Here is a 21,181-nt window from a genome sequence, read left to right on the forward strand (position 1 = left end):
ACATGAGCAGATGTTGGGCTTGTGCATGGTGGAGACAGGGAGGTGTGGGTGAGCGGTACTCCCACTGACATGAGATGCCAGGGGCTTTCCTTCCCTTCCGAGGCCAGGCCGAGGGAGTTTTCTGAACTTTAGTCTGTAGGCCCAGACTCTGTCCCAGAATTCAGGTGGGAGGGCTCCGTTGGCAACCAGAGTCTTTCCTTCCTAGCAGCTGACTCAGGCACACTTGGTGGCCCCCTGCTATTCTGGGGTGGTGGGAATAGAAATTTACGAGGGAAAATGCATTCATGAGGGAACAGGAATTTGAGCCAGCTGGCCTGGGTTTGGGTGGCCCAGAAACCCTGGTCACACTGTTCGCACAGCCTCTGTGACAGTCACGTTGCTCACAGGGAGCACAGTCCCTGGAGAGCTTCCCTTGTCCTCTCTGAGGGTGCTTGGGGCCCCTGAGTCCCCGGGGAGGGGCTGGAGGGTCAGAGCGAGAGAGGAAAGAGCCAGCCCCTCTCAGCGATCCTCCTCGTCCTCAGGAGAGCCTCGAGGGTGTGGTGAGAGGTGGCCTCTGCCGGTGTGACCTCACGCACCTCTGCCCACCCTCTGCTGGCCCGGAGAACCGTAGGAATGGGTCCTCAGGAGCTGGGCTTCTGTGGGGACAGTGCAGGGCGGCAGCCTGGCTGGGTGGTACTGAGCTGGGGGGTGTGGGTGTGGGTGTGTGTATAGACCCTCATGATACTGAGTGTGTTATGTGTGTGTGTGTGTGTGTGTGTGTGTCTTCTGTGGGGACAGTGCTGGGTGGTACTGAGCTGGGGTGTGTGTGAAGCATACCTGGGCTCCTCTGAAAGTTAAATTGTGTGTGTGTGTAGACCGATACTAAGCTCTGTGTGTGTGTGTGTGCGTGTGTAGACACCTGGGCTCAGGATCTCGAGCTGAGATCTCTGGAAGTTCTTATTATGTGTGTGTATGTGTAGACCCTCGTAATGCTGAGCTGTTTGTGTGTGTGTGTGGGGGGCACACCTGGGCTCAGGATCTCGAGCTGAGATCTCTGGAAGTTCACACTGCGTGTGTGTGTGTGTGTGTGTGTAGACCGATACTAAGCTGTGTGTGTGTGCGCGTGTAGCACACCTGGGCTCAGGGTCTCAGCTGAGATCTCTGGCAGTTCACACTGCTTCCGCCCTGTCTGTCTGGAAGAGCTGCAGCATTTCTCTGTGTCTCCCTCTGGTACCTTATGGATGAGCAGATCCTGACAGTGCAGTGAGGGGAAGATCACAGCTGTGGCTGCCCGGGTTGAGGAACCTCTGGAATGCCCAGCAGGTGTTGGGAGTTGGGAGATGAGAGAAGGTGGGGACGGGGGGGCTGTGCCGCCTGCTGTCCCCAGGGAGGGAGGCCTCGGCCCACACGCAGGTACCAGGTGACCGCTCCCCTTCACTCCCGGGGCCACTGGACTTTGGAGCAGTTGCCTCTGGGGAAGCTCCTCAGTCGCTCCATCTGCCTCCAGAGCAGGTGTGGCATGTCGGTCTTCTGTCTCCTGGGTGTGGGGTGAAGGGTAGTAGGTGAAAGGATGACGTCAGGCGCCTCCACACCTGGACCCAGCCTCTCTGAACCAAAATGTTTTCTGGAGTGTCTCCGAGCGCTGGCCGGCACAGCTTCCTCCTCATCTCAAGCCTTCCCGGCCTACTGGCCCCTGAGAGAGGGCTGAAAGGGAGTGTTACTGAGTCCTGGGGAGTCCCCAGGACTAGAGAAGCAGAGGTTCTCCAGAAGATTCCATCCAGGTGAGCACCCCCATGGGACCCTTCTTTCTGAAGCTGGAGTGGAGTTGGGGAGCAGGGTCCTACTGCCTTGTTGACAAGAGGCCTGAGGACAGAACATGGGGGCTCTGGTGGGTTTGGCTGGTCATTTTTTTCTGTTGGAGCCAGGAGGCCGGGTCAGATCGGGGACACAGTGCTGAGGCCTCGCAGCGAGGAGAAGGATGTGGAACCTGGTCCCAGTCAGCCGTCCTGGGAGACTCAGAGGCCTGCTGCAGCCTGCCTGCCTCCCTGCCTGGGGATGTTCAGGGAAGGTCCCTGGGAGGTGTGAGCGGAGGAAGGGTGTGGATTAGGTTTAAATTTAGAGAAAGTTGAAAAGAAAAGAAACTGGTCTCCCTTTCTCTCCTGCACCCAAACTCTTAAAGGTGCATGTCTGAGCAGCTTATGGGGCCGATCAGAAAGGTTTCAGGGACCCTATCACAGAGGGCTTCTCAGGTGTGGGAGACACAGCGTTTTCTAGAAGATTGACGCACTGGCTGATGATTGATTGGACTGATTCCTGTTAAGAGATGGAAGAGGTCGGTGAGGAGGGATACTTAGGGAGCTGGAGGCCAGGGTGATACGGTGGGCTGTGGCTTGGGGTTTGGCTGCTGTCTGCCACCTTCTCTAGGCGCCCACTGCCCCAGCAGACAGTGTCTTCCAAGATGAGTCTAAAGACCCCTGAGTTCCAATCTTGGCCTTGGGGTGAATCTTACCATATGGGGTGATGTGATGGTCCGTGGAGAGGAGGGAAAGGTTGCCTCTACCCAGGAGCCCTTCCATAGGCAGGTGCTTCCACTGTCTCTGTGGGGGCCTGAGCGCCGCTACAAAAAGGTGTGTGTGCGCTCACTTGCTCAGTTGTGTCCAGCTCTGCGATCTCATGGACTGTAGCCTGCCAGGCTCCTCTGTCCATGGAATTTTCCAGGCAGGAACACTACAGAAGGGTGGGGATTGGGTTTTTAGAAGCAGAGGGCCCTCACCCTGGGTGTGATCTCTCTTTTCCCTCACTCTCTGATGGTGTATGCTAGCAGTCCCACCTGGACTCTGCCTGGGCTGCCCTGACGCCTCCGTTTGCTCTTTACCCTTCCTCTCTGGGTCTCTGTGTTCTTTTCAGCGAGTCCTCTTGCCCAGGGGAGAGAACCAGAGCCTTGCGAACCTGGGTCTCCTGGTCACTGCAGGGCTTCTCTTATCATCCGAGGAGTTACAATCTGATCCTCCAGACCTCCTGCTGCTTCCCTTCTGTAGGACCTGCAGTCCTTTGACCAGGAGTATGTATTTTTCTGTGTTGTTCCAAGGAAAAGGTAAATGGGCAAAGGTCACATAGTAGGAGGTCTAGAAATAGCCTTAAAGAATCTCAATTCTCAATTTTTTTTTTTTTTTTACCTCCATTGGCCTTTGTGAGGGAAGTAAAATATTAAAAGCCATGACCTTTATGTCCTAACATGTCCCCCATGGTTTATGCTGAGGCAAAGCCATGGCATCTAGGGCTGTGACTAATCCTTTGCTGGGGTTCTAGCTGGTGTGAAATCCATCAGGGAGGCAGCCAGCAGTGGGCAGGGGCAGAAGAGCACTCACACTGAAGCCTGAGTGCCTGAGTCCTGATTCAGGCTCTACCGCATGCTCTTTCTGTGGCCTCAGTTTCTGCATCTGTAAAATGGGGATAATAATAGTACTGACCTCATGGAGTTGTTACGAGGTAAAAGCGTCATTATGTTTACAGCACTTGAACCATTTTTAGCTGTTAGCCATTATGCTTTCTTTTAACCCCAGGAGGATTTGGGCATGGGCGCTATGAAAATATGAGCTTGGTTTGCAGGCAGATGGCTGTGTGCAGTCAGAGAAAATTTCTCCAAGTAGAAAAGATGCATTAGTTCCTGGGCTTTTGCAGTGTGCATGGGGACCTTATGGTGATGGAGTCCCTAATGAGTGACCTCGAAGATACCCTTTAGAGAGAAATCTCTTGAGAGACTGTGTATGGGGTGAAGGTGGGGGGCTGTGACTAATCCTTCACTTTGAGGCCATGACCTGGCCAGCTGTGAAGTCCATTAGAGACTTGGGCCTTTTCCGCTTAGCATCCCCATAGGGGCTGACTGACCCCAGGTTTCATCTGGGAAAGGTCTTAGGCCACAAGTCCCTACCCCTTTGTTCCAGCTGGGATTGACAGGCCTCGCGGGCTGGAGGGGAGACGGGGCAGAGGTGGGGGGAGTGGTGCCTGACGGTGCACTTGCCTTGAAGGACACATTTCCTTACGCACGGCATATACTCAATATAGGTTTGCTGAATTAAATCAAACACAAAACAGTGTCCTGTATAATGGTGCATGGACAGATGAATAATCACTGCTGAGATACACAGATTTTTAAGTCACAAGAGGGTCAATCACTTCACAGAGGCTTTTCGCAAGTCCCACCGGGCCTGGGGTTAAGGGCTGGGGCGGAGTTCGGGTCTCTTTCTTTCTTTGTCTGAAATGACAGGCCACCGGTGGGTAGAAATGACTAGCTGATTCATCTTAAAGGCTCTTCTGAGGAGACAGGAGAAAGCAGCAGTGCTGTGTTTCCCAGGGGCTCTCCTGAGATGCTCGGTTTCACCAAGGTGATCCTGTTAATTAATCCTTTGACTGCACCTGGAAGGAGGGAGCAGTCAGGACTGGCCCCAGTGCTGCTGCGGTGTCCTCATCTGCAAGACGAGAGGCTCACGTGGAGGGAATCCCCTCGCCTAGCTGAGACATGCAGTGGGAAATTGCTGTGCTTGGGAGGGTCCTCACTGGTCTAGCATGCATGGCAAACAGGTCTCCATGCTCCTGACTTTAGCTTGGTAGTCATACTGGTTCATCTACCATCATTATCCATTTGCCATCTGAGGATCGCTTTCTAAGGTCCCTGCCCTTAGGTCACTGCCTAGGGCTGGGAGTCTGACACAATGAGTGCTACAAAAGGGGTGACCCTGGGGTGCTATAAGAGAACACAGAAGGGGCCCCCAGTTTTGGTTTCTGGGCGTATCTGGCTTCTCACAGACCCAAGGGTCGGCATAAGTGACACAGGCTAGGGGTATGGCATGGGTGTTGGGGAGGAAGTAATGGCCAGGTAGCGGGAACACTCGCAAAAGCCAGAGCCCAGGTGGGGACACTGGGTCCAAGTTGGGATCGAGGCACAGAAAACCAGGGGCGGCAAATTCAAGATGGCCAGAGTGATGGCACCGTCTTGACCCTTCTCATAGCTCTAACTTGTGGTCTAGTCTCTTCTGAGTCCTAGAGCTAGGGGTGGAAGGCATTGGGACAGTAGGGCTGGCAGAGATGCTTTAGAACATTTTCCCTGTGGAAATAGCAGTCAAATGAACATTGTGGAAAGTGGTGTTGATGGGCTTTGGGGTGGGGGTGGAGTGTCCTTGACTTTCCCAAAGGCCACAGCCACCACCCTGCCTCCCCAGCTTGCTGCTTCAGGCTGGCCTACCTGTGAGCCACACCACCTGTTTAGGGAATAAAGTCCACCTGAGGCTATGTTTGCCTCTCCTGGGAGCAGCTTCCTGCTTGCTCTGCTGCCCTGACCCAGCTGTGCTGAAGGGAGCTTCGCTTTGGGAGACCTACCCGTGCCTCAGCCCTGGGGAATTTCCTGCGTCCCTGGAGCCTGGCTGAGTCAGAAGCAAGTACCGGGGACTGGGGCACGGAGGTGACGTGGGCTCAGCCTTTGCATCATCTCCTTTGCCTGCCCTGTCAGTATCCAGAAGGTTTCAGGTTCCAGGTTAAGCCACTGGTGCCCCAGAGATTTTGCAGTCCCACATACTCTGACGTATAGGTTGTTAAGAGCCAGAGCCTTGAATGGTGGACACTTGGAGAGTGCTTTTTGACACCTGCCAGAACTATCACTGTTTTGATGGTTTATGGAGCCGTCGCCCCGTGCTGGGCACCAAGCTGAACACCCAGCAGCTCACTGCGTACTGTGGGGGGACAGGCCTCAGGGCAGGTGGTGAGGAGCAGAGGCTCTGGGAGGCTGGGTGATGTGCAGGAGCAGAGGGGCTGGGCTGCAGATTCCATTAGAAGGCACCCCTGACCACTGCCAGCTGTCCTGGGGCCTCAGCTTTCTGAGCCCTTGGCTGATCTGGGATGTGGTCCACCTTTCTTCCACTCTGGGAAGGATGGAGGTGGCGCTGTTGGAGACAGGCAGGAATGTCATTTGGGCATCCTCGTAGATGCTCATACAATTGGAAGGAAGGGACCTCCTTGAGATTCAAAATTGTTGCTTTAAATATTGTGGTAAAATACATTTAACATCAAATCCACATTTAAAAATGTTCAGTGGCATTGAGTACTTCACATTGTTGTGCATCCATCACTATCTTCCATCCATAGAACTTCCATTATCTTGCACAACTGAAACTCTGTATCCATTAAACAGTAACTCCCCATTCCCTCCTCCCCCAGCCCCTGGCAGCCACCCTTTTACTTTCTGTTTCTGCGAGGATTCCAGAGGTTTGACCCTTTGTCTGTCCCGCCCAGAACCTCCCCGGAACGCCCCCGCCAGGCAGCGATGCCAGGATGCCCGTCTCTGCGTCCCTCCCCCAGAACGGCAGCCAGGAGCGGCCGGCGAGCCTGACCTCCACGACCTCCTCGTCGGGCTCCTCCCGCGACAGCCGTGGGGCCATGGAGGAGCCCAGCGGCTCCGAGGCTTTGGCTGAGAACGGGGAGGGCTCCCCGTGTGGCCAGCATCTCCCCAACAGCAACAACAACTCCAGCGGCTGGCTGCGGGGGTCCCTGTCGCCCTTCAGCAAACGCACGCGGCCCGTGGCGCCTGCGGACAAGTTCGGCTACCTGGGCCGGGTGGTGCGGGAAATCGTGGAAACGGAGCGCACGTACGTGCGGGACCTGCGTAGCATCGTGGAGGTGAGGCTTCCGGGGCTGAGGTCAGGAGGAACAGCCCTCTCCTCCGGGGCTGGGGCTGGCCTCTGGCTTCCGGTGGCCCAGCTCTTGGGCAAAACCTACTTCCACCCACGGGAGGAGGAAAGTTCTCCCTGACATGTTGCTACCAGGATCTGCTTCCCTCCGGGCGCCTGCCCGGGGTGCTGCTGGCCGCTCACACCGCCTTGACTTGGGGGTCCCGTCAGTAGTTGGGCCAGCAGAACTTCTGCGGATGGTTGGGGTGTAGGCACCCTTCATGGGGAGTGGAGACTCCTGTGTTTGGCCAGGAGGGAGCCACGGTGAAGAAACTGGTTATGAGCCCCTCCCTGCACAGGGCCCAGATTCCTCGTTTCCTGCCTGTGGGGTCTTAGGCACCTGTAGCCCCAGCCTCAGACTCCTCCTCTGTAAATTGAAGAGGAGGGCCTTGCAGGGCCAACGCGGGTGTTTCACACTGGGAAGGGCAGGGGAGAAGGTGACTGTGTGGCTGCCGCTGAGGAAGCTCTCTGCCCTGTGGAGGGACATGTGCTCATTTCCTAGGCCTGCCTAACAGGCAGCCACACACAGGGCAAGCTGAAGATGCTTACGTTTATCCTGTCCTGGTTGAGGAGGCCAGAGGTTAACACTCAAGATGCTGGCCGGGTGGGTTTCTTCTGGAAACTGAGGGAGAATGTGTTCCAGGGCTCTCCCCTAGCTCCTGGCTGCTGCTGGCAACCCTCACCGTTCCTTGCCCTGTAGCTGTATTCCCCCAGTATCTGCCTCTGTCTTCACACGGCCCTTTCTGAGTCTGTCTGTGTCTTCCCCTCTTACAAGGACACTGGTCACTTGATTCGGGGCTCACCCTACATCCAGTGTGCTAGTACCTGAAGATCCTTAATCATTATATCTGCAAAGACCCTATTTCCAAAGAAGGTCACATTCTGCGATTTCAAGTGGGTATTATTATTTGTGAGGAGGAACCAGCCGTCCCAGGGCAGGTGACGCCTGTGAAATGGTCACAGCGGGAAAATGCAGCCCAGGAATGAGGCATGTTGGGGAGTGGGGCCATGGGACTGGACTGGATTGTGCCGGGGCTGGGGGCTGGGCTCTGACGCCTCTCTCCACGCAGGACTACCTCTTGAAGATCATTGATACGCCTGGGCTGCTGAACCCAGAGCAAGTCAGCGCCCTCTTTGGGAACATAGAAAGCATCTATGCACTGAACAGGTATGGAGTGAGCCTGACACACCCCATGTTCTTCCTGTGAGCCCCATCTCAGGGCCTGGAGAGGAACCCCAATGTGCCTGGTCTTACTCGGGGGCTGTGATAACGTGGGCCGGGGTCTGATCGCTGAAGTGGGGAAGGGTGGTCCCTCCCTGTACAGTTAGCTCCCTTCAGGAGAGAGGGCCTTTGGGCCTGTGTGCTACCTGATGGGCAGAGGGGCTCGTGTGAGGCGGTGTTTATGTTGGGTCCAGGCTGGGCCAGCGCCCCCTCGGGAGTGCTGCATGTGAAGGTCTTCCCCCGTCCCTCTCGTCTTGGTCCCCCACGTGCAGATCTCTTCATTCTTCTCCACCTTCCCCCTGATTCTGTGGGAAGCTGGGGCTCCCTGGAGGTGATCTGATCCATTAGGTAGGGGAACACAGAAGCCCGGCAAGGAGTGAAGAGGGAGGCTGAGCACGGCCTGGCGAGGATCTGCTTCAGGGCCAAAGGGGCTACACGAAGACCACACATGAGTGGCTGCCAGGGCCCCCAGACTCTCCAGGGAGAGGGCACTGGCCGGGAGGAGCAGAGCTTGTGGGGGCAGCATTGACGGGATAGGAGGAACCTTGCCCCAGGCCCCTTAGGATGGCAGAGGGACTTCCTGCTGGGCAAGCTGGGAGGCCTGATGGAGGAGAGACTTGGACCAGAGGGTGTGGGCTTGGGCAAGGAGGAGCTCAGGAGGGGAGGCGGGGTGTTCATGCCCCCGTCTCAGAACAAGCAGTGCTGGGAATCACCCTGCCTCTCCCCTTTTCTGCATCCTTCTGCACTGGGGGCCTCGGTCCCTTTGCTAGTTCTCCCTCTCTCCTTCCTCTTTTAATGTTTGCTTCTGTGTGTTTGACTCCTTCTGCCTGCAGAGGAGCTGTGTCCCCTCCCGAGGTGGGTACTCGTGTGCCTTCTCCCTCTCCTGCTGGTGGAGCACGTGGCTCTGTTTTGCCCCCATCTTTGCTGCGGTGCTGGCTCCTTTCCACAGTTGCTGCCCCGGGTGGAGCTCACTGACACCAGGGCTGATGTGTGTCTGGGGAGGGGGTTGGGGAGGGGGTGTGTTGGTGACCATGGAGGCTGTGAGTGGTCCACGGTCTGATGACCACCTCCTCTTCACCCAGCCAGCTACTCAGAGACCTGGACAGCTGCAACAGTGACCCCGTGGCTGTGGCCAGCTGCTTTGTGGAAAGGGTAAGAATGGCTGGGTCCTGGCCCCATACTGCCTAGATAGGGGCCTCTCTCCAGGGGAAGTGCTGGGTGCCTTGCCTTGAATATCAAGGGCATCTGGGGTGGCGCTGGGGCTGCTGGGTGGATGGCATGTCTGAGACGGATGGGTACAGAGATGAATCTGCAGATGCTTGGGGAGAGTGTGCTCCGGGGCCCAGGGGCATGCCTTTGCTACACTCAAGCTTACAGGCAAATGCAAGTTTCCCTGAAATCACTGTTTTTGGTCTTTCTTTAGAGCCAAGAGTTTGATATCTACACTCAGTATTGCAACAACTACCCCAAGTGAGTAATTAGGATGGAGAGGGGAGGCAGAGCCATCTGGCGAGTCCAGAGCACCCCACCTCCCCTTCCAGACCCCCCTCTGGTGACGGCCCCTTTCCCACTGGCAGCTCGGTGGCTGCCCTGACCGAGTGCATGCAGGACAAGCAGCAGGCCAAGTTCTTCCGGGACCAGCAGGACTTGCTGCAGCATTCACTGCCCTTGGGCTCCTATCTCCTGAAGCCGGTCCAGCGCATCCTCAAGTACCACCTGCTGCTCCAGGTAACCTGGGGCTCCTCCCGAGGACATGGGGGCCTGAGGGAGGGGCAGGGCCCTTGAGCCTCAGCTCCTGTCCCCCGCACAGGAGATCGCCAAGCATTTTGATGAGGAAGAGGACGGCTTTGAGGTGGTGGAGGATGCCATTGACACCATGACGTGCGTGGCCTGGTACATCAATGACATGAAGAGGAGGCATGAGCACGCGGTCCGGCTCCAGGTGCTCTGGAGCTGGGAGCTGGAGGGACGGCAGGCAGGGGTGCTTGGGCAGGAAGAGGCTTAGAAGAGGGAATACAAGCGGAGGAGTGGTGTCCTTGAAGACGGGCTTCTCTGGGGGGAGCCCTTGGTGCAGCATGTCTCTGTGAAACCCAGGCGGTGATTCCAGGGGGCCCTGCGTGGTCCCAGCAGGGTCTCCTGCAGCCTGACCCTGGGGCTTGGGGCTTCTCTGTTGCAGGAGATTCAGTCTCTGCTCCTCAACTGGACGGGGCCAGACCTGACCACCTACGGGGAGCTCGTCCTGGAGGGCACGTTCCGCGTGCACCGTGTGCGCAACGAGAAGACCTTCTTCCTCTTTGACAAAGTGCTGCTCATCACCAAGAAGCGGGGTGGCCACTTTGTCTACAAGGGCCACATCCCGGTAACCAGGCCACACCTCCTCCTCCCCCGCTTCCCACCTTCCCAACAGGCTGGTTCCATTTTCCAACTCTGCGCCAGACTTGGCTGGGCCTCGGGTTGGGTTGGACGCAGCTCCACCCTTGAAGAGTACTCTCCCTGCCTCCCCTGACAGCCTTGAGGAGTGGGGTCCCCGGTTGGCTCCCCGCCGCGGGCCTGACTGCCATCTCCCTCTACCCCCCCAGTGTTCCTCCTTGATGCTGATCGAAAGCACCCGTGAGTCCTTGTGCTTCACTGTCACGCATTACAAGCACGGCAAACAGCAGTACAACATCCAGGTGAGGGGCGGGCCAGGACACGACCCCCGCGGGCCTGTGGGCTGGGATGAGACCTGCCCCTCCCTCAGCGGCGGGAGCCTCGGAGTCTCCCCCTGGAAGGCAGAAGTCCTTGGGGATATCTCTTGGGCTTGTGCTGAGGAGTTGAGGGAGGCTCACAGCACCCCCAGCCTTCTTTCTGCCTCTGCCCCCCTCGGCCAAAACCCGACCCATGCCGGATGGCTTTGGGCCTGTTATGGTAACCCCCTCCTTCTCTCTTGGGCCCTCCCAGGCCAAAACGGTGGAGGAGAAACGGAGGTGGACTCACCACATCAAGAGGCTCATTCTGGACAACCACCATACCACCATCCCCCAGAAGGTGAGTTCCTGGGGCGCCTGATGGGGGCCGGGAGTGGCTGTCCCTCAGAGCCAGCTCCGGGGAACCCTGGGCCTCACCTTCTGGACACAGGCCCACCACAGTGCCGCGGTCCTCTGTACCAGCCCTGTGCGGGGCCCTGGTGCCACAGGGCCGAGGAAGAAATGGCTCATAGCAAGGTAGCCACGAGGTGGGTTTCCTTCTCTTCCAGGCCAAAGAAGCCATCTTGGAAATGGATTCCTATTGTAAGTTCACCCTTCCTGCCCGCTTTGTCCCTAACGGTGCTCATCTCTTGGTCAGACTGTATTCTGGGGGAGCTTTGCTGGATACTTAGAGTCTACAGAGCAGGGAGGATGGGGGCGGCTCCTTCTGTAAGGCTGGGGGTCTACTGCGAGACCAGGGCTTGGTGCTGATGACAGGCGGGACCCTATGTGCCTCATGCTCCTGGTGCAGGGGGAGGATGGAAGAACTCGGCACGCTTGTGGCCCTAGAGCTGGGCTGGGCAGCGGAGTTGTGGTTGGGGGTGGGCAGAGTCCACGCCAAGGCTGATGGTATCCCAAAGGCCTGGTTATCTCTCTTGGGTGCAGATCCCAATCGGTACCGCCACAGCCCAGAGCGCCTGAAGAAGGGCTCCCAGGATGACGTGTTCACCCACATGCACCAGGGGCGCCGGCAGTCTGGTAAGGCAGGGACTTTATGGGCACAGAGGCTTCTTTTCAGGACCTTTAACCAAGCAGGGAACGAACCTTCTGCAGCAGCATTTGGGGCTAGCTCTCACCTCTCTGGAAAGCCCAGGAAAGGCTGAGGCGGGGGGAGTGGTTAGTGCGGTGTGGATGGGTGTGTCTGGAGCCTCCTGCCTTCCACAGGCACCTCTGTGCCCTTCCTGCGTACCCAGGGCTGGACAGCTCTCCTTCTACAAGGCCCCAGGAAGGCTTGTTCCAGGCACCCCTTCTAAGCGCCCCCACAATTGACTCCTTCCTCCTTGCCACTTGGAATACTGGGAGTCAGCCAGAGTAATGCTCGGACGTCATGGATGGTCCACAGCCCAGTTCTGGAACACAGCAGAGGCAGGACGTGGGGAAAATGAGTTGGATTTCAAATGGCACCAGATCCAGACAGGAAATATTTACTTTGGGTCTCAGGGAAGAGTTCTGTTCTCCTTTTCTGGGTTTTCTTCCATGACTGTGCTTGCTGCTGTGCACTTGGAGTATTGAAGTGAACCATTTATTGAAAAGAGAAAACCTCGCTTTTATTCATCCTTGTAGTGATGAGTGTGTGTGTTTTCTGTGTCAATCTTTACCCTCTTCATTCAGTCTGAGGCCCGGGGATAGATCTGGTTTCAGCCAGGCACTTGTCAAACCACCTGAGGTGGTAATTGGGGTGAGAACCATCTCAGGGACCCCTAAAGAGAAAGACGAAGTAGTGATGGGAGCTGGGTCCTGGCTGGGATCCCTACAGTGTGTGGGGTTTGATTGGCAAGACCCACAGGTCCCCTGAACAACTGTGTGGATTGACGTAAAACGTTTGGCTTTCTGGAGGATGAAGCCGAGCAGTGTCTGGAAAGCTTCTGTGTGTTTTGTTTGGTGGTGTTCCTGGTGGATCTCAAACCTTGGGCAAACTTGCCATGGTTGCAAAAGGTCTTTGGTGCCCTGTGTTAAAAGCCTCAAATTGGGAGTGTTACTTCCTAAGTCTCTGGCCTCTCTTGCTTCTCTGTCCTTTCTTCTGTAATTCTCTCATCCCTCTAACATTCCCTCTTAACTTGCCCCAGCTTTGACTTGGAAGCTTCTGATATGTGGAGGTCTTTAGTAAGTGGCGGCAGTGCGGACAGTAATAATAGTACTGCCTGTCATAACATCACCTGCAGCAAGCGAGGCGCTTGGGAAATGAGCCGTTTCAGAGCTGAAGTTTCCCCAGGCTGAGGTTTTAGCCTGTAAACACTGAAACAGTTGGGTTTTGTCTCTGTGTTTTAGTTTTGTTGTCGTTGTTGAGTTGCTAAGTTATGTCCGACTCTTTTGTGATCCCATAGGCTATTCGTGGGATTTCCCAGGGAAGAATATTGGAGCGGGTTGCCATTTCTTCCTCCAGGGGATCTTCCCAACCCAGGGATTGAGCCTGAGTCTCCTGAATTGGCAGACAGATTCCTTTCCAGTAAGCCATCAGGGAAAGAATTCACTTGCCAATGCAGGAGACGCAGCAGGAGACATGAGTTCGATCCCTTGGTTGGGAAGATCCCTTGGAGGAAGAAATGGCAACCCGCTCCAGTATTCTTGCCTGGAAAAACTCATGGACAGAGGAGCCTACAGTCCATGAGGTCACAAAGAGTCAGACACAACAGAGCAATTAAGCACATCTATCTTTTCACTGAATGGTGTTCCTTCTTATTAGTCCGCATGCTTTTCTGTAGTAGCCCTTCTTCCCTCTTCTGTTACAAAGTAATCGACTGAATGTGTAAGAAGTGTGTGTGAAAGCAGTCAGGACCTCAGTGAGAGGGAGGATTCAGGCCAGTGGAAGAGCGTTAGTGCGTGTTCTCAGTCATCTGTTGTGACTGCCTTCAGGCCTATTTCTGCTTCATCCTTGCAGAGAGCTGGGATGGGCAGGTAAGTACACTCTCTGGGTAAATAAGGTGCCGTTGTCATCATCTTAAATATTCTTGTTAAATATTCTTGATTACACGGTTTAAATGGAAAGAGCAGAGCCTTTTGTATTTCTCTCTCTAAAAACAACGAGGTGTCTGCTTACTTCGATGCAGGTGGAGTGTAGGTGTGTGTGCCTGTGCACGTTTAGAGAAAACAGTTCCTCAGTACACTCTCCTGTCCAGGGACAGCTGAGACACCTCAGGAGGGCTCCCTTCTGACTCCCAGTTTAGAGTGGGCCTGCCACTTGATGCCAGGCGGTCAGGGGCAGTAGGGGCTTAAGGGCACGGCTCTGTAGAGAGGTTCCTTAGACCTGTCCTCTCATCCTTGCCTCTCTATCTCAGGTCTGTCCCCAGAAAGGTGCTGACACCATTGGCCTAATGGGTGTATTCTATCCTTAGGGTCTGGGCAGCCCTTGTCCAGCTGGGCAACACTCCCCAGCGGGCAGCGGGGCTTCGTGGTGCCAGGCCTTAAAGGCCTTAGAAAGTCGGATGCAACCTCTGCTTTCCAGCGGGGGCGCTGGGAAGGGGCTTGGGTATCACTAAGGCCCTGATGTGCTTGGGGCAGGGAGGTGGGGCTTGAGGTGGCGGCCAGGGCCCCTAAGAGAGGCTCTGGTGGGCAGGCCTTGTTCTGGGGGGTTGTCAGTCGCAGCAGAGCCCCCTGAGCCGGGGCGGGCAGGGGCCTTAGGGCCTGTCTCCCTGTGGACTGGGCAAGAGGGCAGCCTTTGTCAGGCCACGGGGGCCCAGCTGGAGTGGACTTTGAGCTGGTGATGGGCCGGTGGCGCCGTGAATGTGGGGCCAGGCAGTTTGCGGCCTGCCCTGACTCTGCCCGTTGCTCTCCTCCTCAGAGCCGACCAGACATCTGTTCAGGCAACTCAGTGAGAAAGGTGGGTGAGGGAGGGGTGGTCGGCTCTCCCCTTGAGCCCTAGGGCGAGGGTGAGCGGGAGGAGCGGGTGACCGGCAGGGTGGGGGTGACGCGGACGGTGTCTCACCCTTGCTGTCCAGGCTCCCCCCTACACACCTCACACCCTGTCTCCCGGTCCTTGGTTGATAGCAGGAGCGAGTGACCCCCACCCCGGGCTCCTGTGCTCTCAGTCATTCCTTTGGAAGTCCTGTGAAGATTCTGGGAGCAGGAGCCCCTGATGAGGCCTTTCCTGGGGGATCCTGGGCCTCAGGCCTGTGTAAGGGGGCTCTTTCTTCTCACCGATCTCCCCTCTCCCTCCCCCCTTGCCCATGTGCCGGGACCTGGCGGTGGTGGAACAGCCAGAGCTGCAAGAGTGAAGGTAAGGCCAGGGGTGAAGGGACTGTGGACAGGTTGGGGGGAACTGCCTGGCTCAGCCCTCATCATCGTCACTTACTCAGCAAACACCTGTCAAGCACCTGCTGGGCGCCAGGCTCTGTCTTGAGGGTCCTGGAGATGAATAAGCCCAGGGCACCCTTCCATACCCTTTTCCTGGGGTGGCAGCCTGCCAGTGGCCGGCCCAAGTTTGGATCCTCTCATATTGCCCTCTCTCCTGGGGGCAGGAGGGCCTGTCTGGGTCCTGAGTTCTTGCCCAGGCCCCAGGCCCAGCTTCCCACCTCGAGAGTCCCCTGCGCCGCTCGGGAGCCCAGAGGTTGGGTGTCTGTAGACGTGAAGCCTCCCCAGCCCCAGCAGCTGCAGGAGGAGGGGGGTTGCCCAGAGGCTGGTCACGAGGGGGCCTTGTGCTCTGCACAGCACGCGGGCAGTGTTGGCACGCTCCTGGACTTTGGACAGCCCCCCTGTGCTCGGGGCCTACAGTCGGAGGCCGAAGGGGCTGCCCAGGAGGAGCAGGAGGAGGTGATGGAGGAGGAGGAGCAGGCCTTTCAGGTCTCTCTGGAGGACCTGGCAGGGCACAAAGGCAGCGAGAAGGGGGCCAGGCCAGAGCCCTCAGGTTCGGAGGAGGAGGAGGAGGAGGAGAGCCTGGCAGTGGCGGAGCAGGTAGCCGACTTTGCCAGCTCCCTGCTGGCCGCCCTCCACTGCTGGCACTATCGGGCCAACGCTTTACTTTTCTCCCGGGGCGCTATGGTGAGGTGTCTCTCTGATCTCCCCTCCTCCTTGCATGCTCCCTGGCATGTGCATGCCCATCTGTGAGTCCCCTTCCCTGCCCTCCTCACTCTGCCGTCCTTGTTCCTTCATTCCTGCCAATGGTGTTTCTTAACCCCCGACTCGCTGTCACGCCCTGGTGAGCCCCCGGCATGTGTTGTTCCAGTACTGGAGCTAACCAGCATGCTACTCAATGGGCATGACTAATGGGGCAGGCTGGGGGTGGCGGGGAGGTCAGCACACCAGGGGCGCATGCCTGGTGGGGATTTCTGAGTCTCCCAGACTTGGCAGTTCAGGCCGACTCTGGATGGCGCAGGCCCAAGGCTGGATCTCGGTGTAGCCCAACCCCCTTGGGCCTCCAGAGGTGCTGTCAGGGTTGGGATGCAGAAGGGACCAGCTCCCTGTTGTTCTGGAAGCTGATGACTGCCCTCTGCTTGCTGCAGGGGAAGGAACGCAGGGAGTCTGAAGACTCCAAGAGCTGCGGGAGGACCAGGAGCCGGTCTCCAACTCCTGAGGAAAAGTGCCTGAACTTTGAGTCTGTGACTTCCCTGCCGGAGGTGAGCGGCCAGCAGGTGGAATGGGGATTGTGCATACCCTCCTGAGCCCAGATCTCCAGCTTTGTAGGCAGGGCTTTCGGACATGGCTCTCCTGGTAGGCCCATGGGGACAGGGAATCTTGCTCCCCAGGACTCTCATGCCTTCAGGAAACCTGTCTAGCCTATGGGCACATGGCTTGGTGACAGGCAGCTTCTTACTCTGAATTAGAAAACAGTACCCAGAGGCTTCCCTGGTGGTTCCGTGGTAAAGAACCTGCCTACAATTCAGGAGATCCAGGTTCGATTCCTGGATCAGGAAGATCCCCTGGAGGAAAAGGCATGGCAGCCTACTCTAGTGTTCTTACCAGGAGAATCCCATGGACAGAGGAGCCTGGCGGGCTGCAGCCCATAGGGTTGTGGAGTGGGAAACAACTGAAGCTGCTGAGTGGTGGCAGCACCCCTTTCTCTGGGCAGATGCAGTCTCTTCAAGGGACACAGTTATTGGAAGTGACCAGAGTTTAGGTCCCCTTGGCTCGGCCTCCTTGCAGAGAGCATAAGGCCCTGCCCTGCCAGCATGCCAGATATTTAAATCATGCCTGTCCCAGCTGGCAAAGGACTAAGGTGTTGATAATCTACTGGACAGCTTCTATATGCCCGGTGTTCTGTTTCTTCCTTCTGTTTTTTGAACCAGCTCTACCAGGAAGATCGAGACTCAGAGAGGTTAGGTGACGTGCCTGACATTGCACATCTTCTAAGGGGCAGAGCTCAGGTTAGACTTGGGTCTGACCCAGTAGCCTGAACTCTTTCCTTCCCACCCCCACCATCAGCCCAATGCTATCTGTGGGTTATATGCAACGGAGTCCTTTGCTTCCCCAGAGATACAAGGAAAATTTCAAGAAATCTAGACCTCCAAAGGTGATCCTCACAGCCAGGACAAGACTTACAGGCTGGGTGACATTGGAAAAGGGTTTAGAGTGGTGCTGGTCAATGATAAGAGAATTGTGAGCCTCATGTGTAATTTTGAATATTCTATAGTAGTCTCAGTAAAGGATTATTTAACCCAGTATATCCAGACTATTATCATTTCAATATATAGTCAGTATCAAAGCTACTAATGAGGTATTTTGTACTTTTCGGTGTGAAGTTTTTGCAGCATGCACTAGCCGCATTTCAGACGCTCGGGAATCACGAGTGGCTGGCAGTCATGTGTTGGACAGTGTGGGCCTAGCTCCTGGGTCCCGCTGTGCAGATGCTAGACTAGAACGGTTGGAATCAGCTTCTGGTTCCTCAGATTTTAGAGTACTATCTTGTCTTTTCCCTAACGACCCTTCTGGAAAGCTGCCTATACTGGCTGATTTTACAATTCAAATGACCTTTGATGTGGTCAGAAGGGAGTTGCTGACCTTGCTTCCTCCTTTGCCATCTGCTGGGCAAAGCCAGAGTCGGGCACAAGGGCGACGGCTGCCTGGTAGGAACCGCATCTCCATCTTTACCCTCTGATAGAATTTCAGCACATGATCCTATTGCCCTCTGGATCCTGACCCACACAGGAGACCCTGGCCCTTCAGGGGAGTCATTCAGGCTTAAGTTTCAACCCAGAACAGCCTCCCTGTGGGGAGCTACTAGGGCTTGAGGAAGGGGAGTCCTGGGGCCGTGGCTCTGACCCCATATCGCATGTTCTCATCCTGACCCTGTGCCACTCAGGGAGGCTGAGAGGTGCTGCCACTCTGCATTCCTAGAATTCTCCTTGGCTTTGAGGACATGGGCCCAGTACCCCAGCTGCAGGGTGACTGAGGGCCATCTTCTTGCTGCCTCACTTTGAGTGCTGTTCAGTCTGATTGCCTGCCTTCCTAAACTACAGCCCCTTCTCACTAGGCATTGAGCAGGCCACGGTGTCCCCACATTCCACGGCTCCCATGAGGGAGGTTTTTGTCTCATGCGAGCCCTTTGTGCTGTCTCAGGTTGAGCCAGACACCGAGTCTGGGACCGAACAGGAGGTGTTTGCTGCTGTGGAAGGTCCCAGCACCGAAGAGATGCCCTCAGACACAGAGGCCCCCGAGGTCCTCGAAATGCAACTTGACCCCCACCAGCTGCTGCTCGGGCTGGAACCCCCCGATGACATGGCAGAGTTCCTGGTGGCGGAGAGCACCGAGGACCCTAAGGCCCTGAGCAGCGAGGACGAGGAGGAGGAGGTGGGGGCCCCCCACGAGCCTGAGAGCCTCCTGCCTCCCTCCGTGCTGGACCAGGCCAGCGTCATTGCCGAGCTGTTCGTCAGCAGTGTCTCTCGGTGGAGCAGCCTGGCCCTGGAGGATGGAAAGTCCAGTGGCTTCGGGACCCCAAGGCTGACCAGCCGGAGCAACAGTATGGTCAGTCTAGAGGATGGTGAGAAGGGCCCAGCCCTGCGGGGCAGCACCACAGACTCCCTGGGCTCTCAGCTCCTTCCAGAAGCGGACCTCAGTGTGGGGATGGCCGCAGAGAGCGAACCTTCTGTCAATGGGATGGAGGCCCCGGGCCCAGGCTGCCCAGCGGAGCCAGACAGGTCTTCCTGCCCGAAGGAATCGAAACTTTCCTCCCAAGACCGGCAGTTGCTGGACAGAATCAAGAGGTACTACGAAAATGCAGAGCACCAAGATGCAGGCTTTAGCGTCCGGCGCCGGGAGAGCCTCTCCTTCATCCCCAAAGGGCTCGTGAGAAACTCGGTCTCCAGAATCAATAGCCTTCGCAAGCCAGACCCGGAGCCACAGGCTCCCCTGGGGCATAAGAGACAGGTGGGCTCTCGGGCAGCCCTCTTTGACTGCCCAGAACCAGGCCAGGCTGGCGCTGGGGACCCAGCTCCTATCACAGATGCTGAGTTCCGCCCGTCCTCGGAAATGGTAAAGATCTGGGAAGGAATGGAGTCTCCCAAGGTCAGCCCTCCGAAGGGGCCGGGCCAAGGCCAGGCCAACGGCTTTGACCTGCACGAGCCCCTGTTTATCCTGGAGGAGCACGAACTGGCGGCCATCACCGAGGAGTCGGCGGCTGCCTCCCCAGAGAGCGCCTCCCCCACCGAGCCCCGCAGCCCCACCCACCTGGCCCGGGAGCTGAAGGAGCTGGTGAGGGAGCTGAGCAGTGACGCCCAGGGGAAGCTGGTGACCCCACTGCACCCCCACATCCTGCAGCTCTCCCACGTGATGGATAGCCACGTGAGCGAGCGAGTCAAGAACAAGGTCTACCAGCTGGCTCGCCAGTATAGCCTCCGGATCAAGAGCAGATCGGTGACGGCCAGGCCTCCGCTGCAGTGGGAGAAGGAGGCTTCCACCATCCCCCTGGTGCAGGAGGAGGTTGGAGCACCATCCGGTGGCACAGGTACGACGGGGGGGCAGGGGGCCCTTCCTGCAAGCCTGAGTCGGGAGGACCTTTTAGGAGCCAGTTGTCTTCTGGGGAAGTGACCCCCTAAAGAACCTCTACCAGAAAGAGGGCTGAGGTGAGCCCTGGAGCTGTTCTAAAGCCCAAGGGCATGGGGCCATGGGCCTCTCTTTTCCAGGAGAGCAGAAGCTCTTGTCTCCTTTTGATTCCTGACTCCTGTTCCCCACCTTTTCTTCTTTCTTCTCATCTTCCCTTTGATACCGGGGCTGCGGATGGTGAAGGGGATTTGCCTCCCATCACACCCAAAACCCCAGCAGCCACCCTTGCCCAGAAGGGGAGCTGCCGGAGCTAGTTCAGAGAGTCCTCACGTCCTTTCACTCCGGGATTCAGGCGGCTCGCTCTCTCCCCACAGGTGTGAGCAAGCCGGGGCCGTCTCTCTCCAACCACGAGCAGCCTGCGGTCCAGGAGCGCAGCCCGCCCAGGCCTGGCTCTTCCACGGAGATGTCGCCACGGCATATCTCCTTCAGCTCCTCGGCCACCAGTCCAAGGACCACCCCACCGGGGGCCTGGCACGGCCCCCGAAGCCCCTTCGACACTGAGACCTTCAACTGGCCTGATGTCCGAGAGCTCTGCTCCAAGTACGCCTCCCGGGACGAGGCACTCCAGACCAAGGGTGGCTGGCCCAGCAAAGTGCCAGTCAACCGGAGCCGCTCGCTGCCGGAGAACATGAGGGAGCCGCAGCTGGCTCCCTCTGGCAGGTTGGGCCGCTGTGGCAGCCTCAAGGCCAGGAGGGCCCCGGTGAGCCCAGAGGCGGCCCAGCCCCAGCCTCTGGGGGAGTCGCCCCCAAGTGAGCCTGTCAGAGGGGAGGCCCTGCATGTCACCGCAGACCTCACGCTGGAGGACAACCGGCGGATGATCATCATGGAGAAGGGGCCCCTGCCGGGCCCTGCCGCGGGGCTGGAGGCAGCCAGCGGGCAGGGACCGAGCTCTGCAGCTGCCCAGACGGGGAAGGACCAGGAGTTGCAGGAGTCTGCAGAGTATCGGCCTAAGGAAGAGGGTCCCAGGGATCCAGCGGACCAAAGCCAGCAGGGCAGAGTGCGGAACCTGAGGGAGAAATTCCAGGCCTTGAACTCCATAGGTTGACTCTGCGTCCTGGGGTAGGGACCCGCCGGGCTGAGGGGCAGGGAGGAACCCGCGCCCATAGCTGGGCTCACCTTGCTCACTTCACCCCCTTCCCGACCCTCAGAAAGGCCGCCCCGGGAGAGCACCTGTCGTGGACCGGGACTTCCCGGCAACTTGACATAGGCCCATACGAGCCCCTTTCCCCTGTGAGGCCTGTGTGGCCACTTTCCTTGTATATAGTTCTGGTAAGAAGCCAGATATTTAAACTCATCTCTTCCCAGGGAGAGCAAGCCAGCTCAGGCCTCCAGCGTTGCTTGGCCACTGCCAGACCCAGGGCCCACCCAGGGGACACATAGGAAGCTGGTCTGGGGAGGCTTTGCTCTTTAACTGTGCCTTTTCTTAGGATCCAGGCAGGCACGTGGCCCATAATTTATTGCTTTCCATCCTGTGGTATGTTAGTGTTCTCGTGCGCACGTGCGTGTATGCGTGTGTGTGTGTATGTGTGTGGCTTCTCCCCTCCCAGGAAAAATGTCATGGACTC

The 21,181-nt window shown here is 57.3% G+C and overlaps 1 protein-coding gene across 4 annotated transcripts in view; it reads left to right on the forward strand.

The window, feature by feature from the left end:
- Positions 1–21,181, forward strand: part of PLEKHG3 (pleckstrin homology and RhoGEF domain containing G3) — a 43,020-nt gene extending 21,839 nt beyond the window's left edge. For 2 of the 4 annotated variants that reach the window (XM_020879185.2, XM_070469484.1), the window contains exons 2-18: positions 6,265–6,648; positions 7,769–7,866; positions 9,003–9,072; positions 9,344–9,390; positions 9,498–9,648; positions 9,731–9,862; positions 10,097–10,279; positions 10,500–10,592; positions 10,861–10,947; positions 11,156–11,189; positions 11,532–11,624; positions 14,425–14,463; positions 14,840–14,859; positions 15,291–15,620; positions 16,082–16,195; positions 18,135–19,518; positions 19,931–21,181. In XM_020879185.2, coding sequence (XP_020734844.2) covers positions 6,304–6,648; positions 7,769–7,866; positions 9,003–9,072; positions 9,344–9,390; positions 9,498–9,648; positions 9,731–9,862; positions 10,097–10,279; positions 10,500–10,592; positions 10,861–10,947; positions 11,156–11,189; positions 11,532–11,624; positions 14,425–14,463; positions 14,840–14,859; positions 15,291–15,620; positions 16,082–16,195; positions 18,135–19,518; positions 19,931–20,661 — 3,951 coding nt within the window. In that variant the 5' untranslated portion in view covers positions 6,265–6,303 and the 3' untranslated portion in view covers positions 20,662–21,181. Of the gene's footprint in view, positions 1–6,264; positions 6,649–7,768; positions 7,867–9,002; positions 9,073–9,343; positions 9,391–9,497; positions 9,649–9,730; positions 9,863–10,096; positions 10,280–10,499; positions 10,593–10,860; positions 10,948–11,155; positions 11,190–11,531; positions 11,625–14,424; positions 14,464–14,839; positions 14,860–15,290; positions 15,621–16,081; positions 16,196–18,134; positions 19,519–19,930 lie in introns of those variants that run through there. The other 2 variants (XM_020879186.2, XM_020879187.2) reach the window with 2 other exon arrangements.

The sequence above is a fragment of the Odocoileus virginianus genome, chromosome 6, assembly GCF_023699985.2.
Source record: "Odocoileus virginianus isolate 20LAN1187 ecotype Illinois chromosome 6, Ovbor_1.2, whole genome shotgun sequence".
In the NCBI taxonomy this organism is placed as follows: domain Eukaryota; kingdom Metazoa; phylum Chordata; class Mammalia; order Artiodactyla; family Cervidae; genus Odocoileus; species Odocoileus virginianus.